At 36.5% G+C, this 12,492-nt stretch overlaps 1 protein-coding gene across 1 annotated transcript in view; it reads right to left on the bottom strand.

The window, feature by feature from the left end:
- Nucleotides 1–12,492, bottom strand: part of GMDS (GDP-mannose 4,6-dehydratase) — a 547,683-nt gene that overhangs the window by 506,834 nt on the left and 28,357 nt on the right. Inside the window, exons 3-4 of the mRNA XM_014542298.1 lie at nt 12,323–12,410; nt 10,438–10,547 (exon numbers count right to left, since the gene is read on the bottom strand). Coding sequence (XP_014397784.1) covers nt 10,438–10,547; nt 12,323–12,410 — 198 coding nt within the window. The remainder of the gene's footprint in view (nt 1–10,437; nt 10,548–12,322; nt 12,411–12,492) is intronic.

Below are 12,492 nucleotides of genomic sequence, written 5' to 3'. Positions count from 1 at the left end.
GTTTAGGCCCGATCCCTTGGGGGCCTAAGCCTTTAGTCGGACATCCCCCGAGGGCTCCCTCGCTGCCAGAAGGATGTCTGACTGCAAGCTTAGGCCTGATCCCCTGGGGAGTGGGCCTAAGTCAACAGGTGGACATCCCCCAAGGGGTCCTGGACTGCAAATGGGCGCAGGCCAGGCTGAGGGACCCCCTGAGTGCACAAATTTTTGTGCACCGGGCCTCTAGTCATTATATAATTTTTCTTAAAAATTTTAACTAATACTAATATGGCAACTTCTACAGTCAAAATTGAAAAAAAGGTAACAAGAAAAGTGGAAGTTTTAAGTCACTTAAATAATCACAATAAAATGAATTTTTGCAAAATTACAATCTAAATATCTTGCTAAATAATTTGATGAAATGATCATTAAGCCAAAACACTTTCATAATATTTAATATAAAGTAAATGTAAAGCAACCAGATAGAAAGCATTTTACTTATATTATTTAAACTACAATAACTCAACTATTATGACCTAATAGTCAATTAATCTCTACAAACACCCAAGTGCTTCTTTTCCAGGGAAGATGAGAACTATATCGGAACACTAGAGAGCCTTTCAACCTCCCGTCCTCACAAATGTAGGTGTCAAACAAACAAACAAACAAGAAGAACACTCCACTGGGAACCTTAAGCAAAACAAACAAACAAAAAAAACCTCTACTAAACCATTTAATAATTAATTACACAGTAAAAGTAAAGATTGATATTTCCAATCAGGACTAATGATGTGTTAACAGTCCTAAAGAATGCCCCTTAAAGGCTTATTTTGTCAATACTACTGATTTCTAAAACACTTTTTACTATTAAATAAAACGGCGCCAATAAAATATATAGGAGTGGGAGTGGAAAGGAGACTCAGGAAAAGGTTTTACTCTAGCATAACAAACAAAATGAAAAGCTCACTGGCTGCCTTCCCTCTACCAGTTCACCATTTACAATAACTACATAATTACTATCAACACTATGTACTTACCCTAGTATAACAAGCAAAACCAAGCCTGCATGCATATTTACTTGTAAATAAAGCAAATTTCAATTCTTCATGAATGATTTTTTATTAACATCCCTAAATAATGTACACATTATGTGAACATTACAAAAAAGAGTAACATAATGAAATCTACTAATCTCATACTAGAAATTTTTCAAAATATGAACATATAAATTAAGGCAATTTTGTTATAATTTATTTCTTGTTGGTACTGGTAAGGTATCCAATCAATGATGAATAATGTAAGTTAATAAAAAAACTTATGCATTAAATTTCTTTGAAATAGAAAAGGTTTCATTTTATTTTTTTATACCAACTTTAAGGATCCAACTTTAACAAAAAGAATTTTATAAATTACACTTGTATGAAGAGGATTAAAAGAATCATATTTGAGACCAAAACTTATTAGGTGTTTTAAATTCTTAAATATGCATACAAGTTGTTGTTATTTCTTGTGTGGTTGTGTGGTTTGTTTGTTTTTATTTTTGTTGTTGTAGTTGTGAGGGGGATAGTCAACTAATCTCTACAAACACTCAAGTACTTCTTTTCCAGGGAAGATGAGAACTATATCGGAACACTAGAGGAACTTGTGGTACTAAACAAGTTATTATTTATGTCTACATTTTAATGTTTGCTAGTTACATAGTATTCTAATCTAATTGGGAATCCAAAAACACTTTCCATTCACCATTAAAAGTCCAAGACAAATAGTTTCACTCACAATACATTCATTAACTTACTATTTGTTTACTATTTGTGTTTATAAACATACCTAGAAATTGATATTAAGATAAACATGTATATTTAGCTATTTGCATTAATTTTAGCTTAATTGTTGCAAAGCTAAAATAACACTTTGGATTTTATTTAATAAACAAGTCACTATTGCAAGTGGAATAAAAGTACAAAACCTAACAAACATACCTTTGTGTGGTCCACTAATTATAAGTAAAATTCCAGACATTATTAGCTGTTATCAAAATTACAATACCACCTAGATCTAATAAAACCAAGCAATCTGTTTGAACAGGGAGAGGAGAACTTTCATAGAGTGTTCTCTCTCACATAAATTCTTAATGGACTATAAAGAACTTTTAAAGTGGTTTTAGATTTGAATTCAATTGCTCCAATCCATAACAGACTTCCAAGAAGAATTTGGGCCAGATGACACATGGGACCCACCAGCCATGTACAGTCCCACTTCACCCTCATGGGTATAAGACTAAAAATGCTAAATTTCTTACTAAGAACCATAGGCACAGATGAGCCATATTTACAGTAGTGCAGCTTATGCATTGTAAGCACAAACATCAAATTATTAAATGAAAAGATTTTTGTATTGTTTGCCTTGTAATAAACTAAAGTAGTTACCAATTTTATTAAATATCATAGGCACTGTGCCTGCATGATCAATCAGAAAGAAATGGAGGTTTGGAGAACAAAAACAAGAAAAAACATGTCATTCAAGCTGTCTATCTAGGGAGAATGAAAACACCCAATATTTGCTCCATTCACCTTGTCCACTTCACCTATAAGAGAGCTAATTTTCCCAGAAACAGACACATTACTGCATACATGGATATTAGGTCTAAATGCAAACATTCCTTATTAATACTCATGTTCTCAAAGTTATACTCACTGTTCTTTACCAAGTAAAGCCTTCCACCCATAAGTACCTGCATAATTCCAACATTAATAATTTGCTAACAAATTAGAGTGATTTTATGTTGCTCTGAGCACATTTAAGAATTACCTATGAAAATATAAAAATTAATTTTAAACTTCATAAAATATATAAATCTGTATTAATTCATATATATAACTAAGTTAAATAAGCTATCTTCAGAGACCCAACATGAAGTTATAATGGGTATATACTAATATGTGGACAGAAATTTATTTGCAATATTACAACAAAAATATTTATTTTTAAATCTTAAACAGGTTAACTGACAGTATAGTCATATAAGAGTCTTGGCAATTTCTTTTTAAAAAGTAAGTATACAAATAGGAACAAATTACTCATTCTGGTTTTTAAGCTATTGATTCTTCTGATTACATACATAACAATTATTTGCCTCCCACAGCTTTTAGGGAAACATACTTACACACCAGGACAGTATAGGGACTCATTATAAAAACTGTATATTGAATTGAACTATCCTAACAAAAAGATTGTGATTCTTCCTGATGAGTTAGTACTATGGATTTCTATGCGCCCTATATACTAATTTTAGTTTAGTATTACTGACATGTTAACATTACACCTTGTACTGATGTATTTGGGGATCTTCCTAGCTATGCAAACACTATTCATATGGTATTAATTATAACCAGTTCACTCCAGCAAGGAAAGAACAATGTTTTTAACTCAAACCTAAACATTACCTCACTGTAGTAAGTAGTGGGAATGACAAGAGAGGTAAAACCTCAAACATGGGAGTCTGTGTTATCTTCCCCTCATATTTCAGTGAAATCCCCTCCCCCCTCTCCCCCCATAGTCTTCTCTGATTAGCAGTATGACAAGAAAACCAAGCAGCCTCAGATGTGGGTTCCAGCCTAGATAGTGGGCTCTGTGGCTCATCAATGGAGTTCCAGGCAGTCCTTTGTGAAGTAAGGGCCTGAGCTGGCTAGTCGCCAAGATCTCCTTCACCTCAGAATTCTATGGTCCATTTAATAAAAAACCAAGGCTCCAAAACATCCTTTTCCCCTTCATAGTATGTCATAACAAGTTAAAGTTTCAGTGGCAGGAATTTGAATGAGAAAAAACATTCTTGCATAAAATTTCAAACAGCAGATGCTGCAAAGGGCAGGCCTCTGCACTTTAACTCACAGTGTTACCTTAGCACATTCATTTCTCCAGATAATCTCCTCATGTTAGCCTAAATTAGGAGCAGAGAGCACACAGGGTTTGGAGAGAGGTAGGCGGGGCAGCAGAGTAGCCAATTTGCATTTCCTGCACCCTTCAGCCCCAGCTCCTAGGACATTTTTTTGCTAGCCTACTTTACTCCCTTGGATGGATTGTCAGCGACTCCCAGGAGAACTGCTGTTGTAAAAAGGATGGTCAGGACAGCCTTGCTGGGAAGCTGACATTTAAGGGAAATTAGAAAAAATTAACAGAAGCAAGTGGATACCTAGGAAAGAGAATTACCACCAAAAACAAGTAGAAAGGCCCACAAGACCCACAACCTAAGGTGGGTGCTCATTTTACAGATGAAAAGATGGAAGCTCAAGAAGGCTGAGCGCTCTGCCAGAGCCTAGCATGTGACGGGGCCAGGATCTAAAGTTTTAGGATGTGTTCTGGGAATTCCAATGTGCGCCCCTGATAAGAGAACTCTGGCCTGTACTACAGTGCCTCATGAAAACTGTCCTCCCTTCTGCCCATGACAGAGTCACCTACTCCAACACTCATCCCAGCGTTCTGTATCTGTGAGTGTCTGTGCATCAGACCCTGGTGAAAGGTAGCAGCCAGAGTGGATGAGAAGATAGGTGTACTCACACAACTTGACTAAATGAACTCTAACAAGCAATTGTGTGGGACGTGGAGTGAGAGTCTCACCCAGATTTAAGAATGCTCTGACAGTTCCCTTTCTAACATCAACTATGCCCCTGCCTCATCCTCATTTTCCTACTCTACTCACACCTCCCTGTCCAGCTCTCTAGGATCCAAAGTAAATACAGGAATGAGCAAGGACACAGAAGAACAGTCCTCTCTGCTGTTTGCTCTAGGTTTTTAATAGGCCACCCCCTTGCTATAATTATACAGTAAAGGGTCACACTGTTACAATTTTGTTTTGTTCTATAACTGGGTTATTCAGGCACTAACCAGATGTTCAACCTAGGCACCTACCCTTCCCCACCATAAGTAATTCTCCCAATACATTTAGTCACCTACCCCACTCCCTTCAATTACAGCAGCCACAAGAGGTTTAGGCTTCCGGGAGATAAATATGGGAATAAGCGCTTCCAGCTATAAATTTCGTCTCTCAGGACCAGCCAGGAAAAGGCCACTGGAGATGACAACTTTGTAACTAAGGTTACAACTGTTCAGTCCCCTTCCCAGGGGCCACTCTTCAATTCTCATACATCTTTTTACTCCCAGCTTCATTCCTGGTCTGGCTTTTCTGTCTCATCTCTGCCTGATTTTGATTTTGCCTAACCACTACTTGGCTCATAATCAGCTCTGCTTCTTGCCTAGTTTTCTAGGCTGGAAGTACCACTATGAAGACAATTTAGATTCGGCTCCTTTCTGCTTCCATGTTCAGAATTTGCTAAATGGACCCATACAACTAGAGTAGAAAATCCCACGTCCACTCACTCAGCTATGCCCCAATTTACCTTCTGCGCACTTATGCCTCCTCGCTATCATGAAACAAAATTAAACAGATAATTTATATAGAGTTGAAAAGGAAAGTAAAAAAGATAATTAGAGAGTTAGAAAATGAAAGAAAAGTACAGAATTATTCAATTTGAATAAGACAAAGTTAAAGGAAGACTGAATAATGGTTTTCAACACTGAGAAGGAATTGGAAAATCAGAGGAGTAAATGACTTTCTCTCTCTATAAAAGACACCAGGGGCAGAATAAGCTTAAGAAGAAACTTAGATATGCAGAGAAAGAAAGTTCCAGTCCTAAATTGGACAGTAACCAGTTTGTGACTTTGAGCAGGCAACTTCATTTACAAAACGAAAATTATATTAAATTCTGTCTAAAGTTCCTTTTAACTCTAACATTTCATGATTGCATAAATTTCGTTCTTTGAAAAAAATAAAGGCAATTCCAACATGGCATTATGAGAAAACAGGGAATAACATGGAACCACATTTACTTTGGAAAGATCTCGTTCAACACTAGGACTTCAAGAGTGATGTAAGATGATCAAAGAAGTTGTGAGGGATGGTGGACACATCAAAACCATGACAATGAGGAATGCTGAAGAAATAAGAAATTTAAAATAGAAACTATTAAAAAAAAACTATTATTTATACAGGGGGGAAAAAAGAACAATAAAGTAAGCTCCAAAACATTTCCCCATCAAAATGGGCAACACTATACACTGGATAATTTGTTCCTACTTGCATGATGTCATCATGCGAGGTTTAACTACTTTTAATAATGAGTGCATTTCAGTCACCCCTCACTTTTTCCCACATAAGATCAAATCAGCCTCTCAATGGCCTATACTTCATGAGTCATAATTTTTCTGTTTATGATTCACAAAATGTCTTCAGTCAGTATTTCCCAGACTGCTGTGAGTTTATTCCAAGAACCAATTTCATCTCCATTGGCTTCCTACAGGAAACCAGACCAACTTCCTATTATTTTATTTTCCTTACGTTTAGCATACCATAGCCCACATCAAATTAACTGGAAGTGAGAGTGATAGAAGACTTCACTCTGTGCAAAGAGAAGCCAACACAAACAATGCCCAGTCTAGAAGTCACAGATTCAAAAATAAATAAAAAATGTGCTAATATTAGAACCTTCTTTCAAAAGAGTTCCAAACTAAATAATAAGAAATATATTTTAATTAAACTTATTACAAGCATTTCACTGTAGGAAAGAACTTTTTTTTAAACTATTGTCTATGAATGCAGTAAATCCAACAAAGCTAACAAATATACAGAAATTAATTATAAAAAATAAAATATGTATTTTCCATCCTATTCCCTAACAAGCTACCAGGAGAACAGGCAGACACAGCCCAGTGCACAGAGCCTGGGAGTTGTGGGGACAGAGAGACGTCTCCAGAGCAACCTGGCAGTCAGTCCATCTTCTCCAGCTGCCTATGCCAGCCCCTGCCACATCCACTCCTCCATGACTAAGGATCAATCTGACTTTACACCACAGCAAAAATAGTGGCAGGAACATGGACTTTTAAAGGACCTCTGACAGTGACTTGTATTCCTGCTATTCTCCTAAAACACTAGGAGTGCCCGAGTAGTATTTACTCTCATGGACTACATACTGCTCAGAAAAAGATTTGAATGGGAAGAATTTGGATATAAATATATATTGCATTCTCCTTAGTTTATTTCTTTTCTCATCATCCTGATTGTATGGGTACAGTTTTAGGCTTTAAAAGCTCACAGAGTCATTAACTGATAAGAAACAGGGTTTTACCATGTCAAATTCCAAAGCTGAGACATAAAAGGAAAAAGGCCTAAGAAGAATGAATTTAATGCAGATATTACATGTGGAGAAACCAAGAAACCTGAACATTGGAGCAGTAGTTTTCAAAGTGAAGTCCCAGACCAGGAGCAGCCTCACCTGGGCAGTCCTAGAAAGGAAGGTCCTCAGACCAACTCCAGACATACTGAATCAGAAGCTCTGGGGAAGTGAGTTTCATCATATTCTCCCTTCCTTTCCCAAGAAATTTCTAGAAAAGACTCTACTCAATTTATATTTCCCTCACAACCCCATACCCTCTGTATTCTGGCTCCTCTTCCAGGGTATTGCTAAAATTGGTGTCATTTTAAAAGACACCAATCATCTCAAACCAATGACTGTTCCCTGTGCCTTCCTCTCCTAGACCTATATGAATTACCTAGCACTGTGGACATCCCCTCCTGCTTGAAATGTCCTAATTCTTTTACTTCTATGACACAATTCCACCCTCCTGCCTCTCCATCTCTCACTTGCTGTCATTGGGAACTACTCTTGCTCCTTCCACAATACAAATACATGCATGTCTCAAAGGTTCAATCTTCAATCTTCTATTCCTTTTTTCAGCTGCTGCTTTGGCATCTCAAGAACATCCAGAAATGAATTTACATCTCTGTACCCGAATCTCTCTCAACCCTCTCAAATTACTCTAAATGACCTCATGACCTGTTTCCCCTGAATGTCCTTCCAGTACAGCCAATGGAATGTATCCAAGAGGGAACTTCTCATTTCCTGATTCCAACAGTTCCTCCCTGAATGCCTGGTTCCCTGCACACTTAAGGATCATGGTCCCCATATCTTGCCAGCAGAGGGATCAACTCTACCAGGCAACCTGTTTCACCCTCATCATTCCCATTTCTCATGCCACCATCTTCATCCAACAGCTTCCTATGTCTTCTGAAGCCCTACCACAAGACTTACCTATAAAGCTCACCTCTGATTCTATTTTCCCCTGTTCAAAAACATGTGGAGATTGCCCAAATGCAGCCCAACTTTCTACCTAGCCTTACCTCACATTTATCCTCAACAAACGTTTTGCTCAGCTAATCTAGAATGCTCAGCATGTTATAAACATGTCCCAAGTTTCCTCACTTCTGACTCTTGGCCTTATATTACTACCTCCATTTTAAATATCAGTTTCCACTAACTATGTCTATAAATTTCACTCCCCAACTCCTCCTTAACAACATGCATAATTCCCTCAAACTGAAGTTCTCTTTCACCTGTCTCTATAGACCCAAATATTTATTACTAGCCTCTGTCACTTGACACCATGCACCCCTACAAAAGGTGAGACCCTCCACAACAGAAGTGGGTTTTACACATCTTTGTGTCCTCCACTCTACCATGCATGCAAATATTTGTTCAAGGGCTAAATGATCTTAAAGCCAAAGTTCATACTCAAGTACCATTTCTGCCACTTAACCAGCCTTTGGGAGTAGGTGAAACACAGTACAAACAGATAAACTTCACATACATAGCAACTTAGGAGGAATCAACTCAATCTCCTATGCTTTCTATACTTACTGCAGTATTAGGCTCACTTCAAAGTAAGGAAAGTATGTCAGATTTTTTGAACTACAAAAACATTCTAGAAAAAGATCGGCTCACTTATTACCACAATGGAAGAAGGGAGGCTTTCTATAAATAAATCTTTATAAAATTTCCTTCATCTCACACCATGTCAGTTTACAGTTTTCAGAGGTGATAAACTATCTGCAATCCCAAAGGAAACTTCCTGATCTGAAGGAAGTTAAATAACGGAGCATTCATTCCAAAACATTCTATTTTGTCTGGAAGATACTCTCATGTTTGATCAGGAAGGCCGAGCAGCTAGATAAATTATAATGTGAAAGATGGATTGATTGCTTCAGTTAGGGATAAGTAATTCATTTCTGCAGTGGTAGTCACTGCTTCTCTAGGGACAGAGGAGTGATAATCTCTCAACACATGGTGTGCAGGATACTCTCTGAAAATGAGAGGATACATTTAGAGTCATTTAGAACAATTGCTCTGTTCTAACCTTGATACCTTTCACAAATCAAAGCTTAAGCCTGGATACAGTACAGAATCATTAGAGATTAGAAAGGGGTTAATTTTTTTTCCCCTAAAACAGCATAGACAAGAAGTGTTTTTATTGATTGGTATGTAGCCACCCTTCAAGGTCCGTATTTTAGAGAAAAAGTATAAGGATTTATACTCAAGTTTTAAATTAGATATCAATTACAAAACACAGGGCTTACCACTGTGTTTCTCTATATTCTATACCTGGTTTCATTTTATCTAATTCATAATTTCTCCCTTAAAATAGCAGAGATATAAAACATGCATACAGCTTCCATTCTGTCCCAAATTGGGATATGGAGAAATAGCAAACAAATAATAAATTACCTTAAATACTTTCTGAAATAAGACTGCTGAATTCATTCATCAAACAGCAAAAAATACTGATAGAGTTTCTGGGCTGTTTTAGAGTTAATTTGCTTTTATTTCAAAGTTCCACTAACTATTCTGATTAAATAAGTATCTAAATAGACATCATATCATCCCTGCCTTCAGATTTCACTCACTCAAGTGAGCACCAGAGTTCAACAACAAAAACTTGACTGAAACAAACTGCTAGAACCCTAGGGGTGGGCTGCTCAGGTTTACTGCAATTTGTTCCAAAATAAAAAACTAAAGAGAGGTAGCTATAATACCGGAGAAAAGAAATCAACATTAGCTGTATCATACTGGGGTGACAAGAAGCTAATAAGATTTTCTTCCAATGATTTTTACTACTTATAATAAAACATTTAATTTCATTAATTTAATATATTATCAAAACTCAAGAATAGTATTTTCTCAGCCAGTGATATAACCACTACCAAAAATTAATATTAAAATAGAAGTTTTATTAAGTTACATTTTCCAACATTAAAAAAAAACTTCATCTACAATGTAATTTCAAATGGCAGAAAATACATCCAAGTGGGGTTTATAACCACAAGACCAACCCAAAATAAATGAGTGAGTATTGCTATTTTAACGTTAGCAGTAACTTTGTATTATATTGTTCAATAACAGAGAATGTACTTAAAAATGTATTAGTATTTCTATTAGGATTAATACTTAAACTAACATTAATGATAAAACTTAGGATTATGGTTGTATTACTGCATTAGAAACAACAAACAAAAAATAAAACACAGACTAATTCAGGAGCACAGCCAGCGAAACCATGACAACGGAAAGGGCTTACTTTGACATGGCTCTGGGCGCCAAGGTTGTAGATCTCAGTGGGCTTTACTTCATTGATGATCTTTACAAGGCAGGTGCTGTCAGTGAGATCACCGTAGTGTAACTTCATGTCTTTAGGGTTCAGAAACATAGCATTAGATAGAAGAAAATGACATAAGCCCAATTTTTTTAAATATCAAAGTTGAAATGCATATTCTTAAAGTCTGAAAACCAGACTGGTTCCAGATCAGCAAAGACTTTAAAAAGTGAAATATTCGTATTTGTTGCTGGTGTCCCTACAGGATTTATAAAAACAGACTAACTTTTTTAAAAAATCACATTATGACAGATGTTATACAATTAACTATGGCTTCCAGGTGATTGTAAGGTATGCTACCTAAGAGTGAGATTCAGACAAAAAAAAAAAAATCTCGCCCTAATGTGCATACTCTCTAAAAAAAATCTAACACACTAATAAAAGTGAAGACAGCTATGTTCATATACTTTATCTAGCAATTTTCAAGTACTTCATAAGCATCAATCCTTTAGCCATCCATGAAATGTGTGAAGTAGTGACATAGGTGATTAAAGGACAACTAGCCTATTCTAACCCTAAATCTAAGCATATCCTTACATTGACTTCATTAGTCAAGGACACACATACTAGTATATGGATGATTTGGTAACTTGATCTTTCCATTATTTTTATACAATATTGATTTATGTCTAGATCCATTGGCAGTACCATTCTGTACTTTGCATAAAAATAACAATTTTAAGAAGTATTAATAAATAACCTAAATATTAAGATTTACTAAGGACAATGAGGTCATCATCCTGATGATGTCACTACTCATACAAGTAACCCAAACCTTCAAATATTCCAGGCTCTGAGGTAAATATGAAATCAGTTATGGTTTAAAGCTGACTGAATTTTCTCTGCTAGCTGGAAAAACTGGACAAGTAAAATAGGATAAACTAGGAAGCTAAAAATTGCCATGTCCTAGTCCCAGTTCTGTCTTTTACATGGTGTGTGGCCTTAATAAAGTGACAACATCTCTCTGCCTCCATTTACTTATCTGTAAAATGATCTCATTCACTACCTTGGGAGCTGCTGGAAAGATCACATGAGAAAACACAGTGACTATGCCATGTAAATCCTACAGATACATCCTGGCAATTTCAGTAACAAAAATAAAAAAACAACTGTAAATACTGACAATGATCTACACAGCAATTAAATACAGTTTTTATTGCCATTTGGTTTGGGACATGTCTTTAAAATTAAATAAATGTACAAAGGTTGTTTAACATAATTACATTAGAACAAATATAAAAAGCAAGAATATTCCAAAACTATGGAGCTGGTCTTACTTGAGGGGATACGAACACCTGGAGAAGGGTGATCAAAGGCATGTCTTCTCTTGGTCTCTAGAGCGGCAAGACCTAACTAACATCCTTGTAACAGCCTCACCAAGATGACACTGTGGCCGAAACCGGTTTGGCTCAGTGGATAGAGCGTCGGCCTGCGGACTGAAAGGTCCCAGGTTCGATTCCGGTCAAGGGCATGTACCTGGGTTGCGGGCACATCCCCAGTAGATGTGCAGGAGGCAGCTGATCGATGTTTCTCTCTCAGCGATGTTTCTAACTCTCTATCCCTCTCCCTTCCTCTCTGTAAAAAATAAAAAAAAAATATTTTAAAAAAAAAAAAAAAAAAAAAAAAAGATGACACTGTGACCCGGGGCCAGCAAGCAACAAAGGGTTTTCAAAGACTGCAGATAGCATTCATTACAGGTAATTTACGATCAATAACTACAACTTCATGGGCTTTGAGAAAAAGGACATTAGAAAATACCTCATAATATAGGACGTTATAGAAAGAGATTTTAGAAAAGACTATTACTTACTTCCTTCAATATGAGCTTGGGGGTTCTTATACAGATGTTCAATTCGGCCAGTATTGAATGAACTGGATCTCCGTACAATTCCATGAACCTGCATTTTCATAGTGTGGGACGATATGAATAAATTATAAATGTGCAATGAAGATTAATGAGCAATTCAGAGTTCTTTTGCT

Source organism: Myotis brandtii, unplaced genomic scaffold (genome assembly GCF_000412655.1).
Source record: "Myotis brandtii unplaced genomic scaffold, ASM41265v1 scaffold298, whole genome shotgun sequence".
Classification (NCBI taxonomy): domain Eukaryota; kingdom Metazoa; phylum Chordata; class Mammalia; order Chiroptera; family Vespertilionidae; genus Myotis; species Myotis brandtii.
Note: the sequence above shows the minus strand (reverse complement) of the source record. Positions and strands in the feature narration are given on the sequence as shown.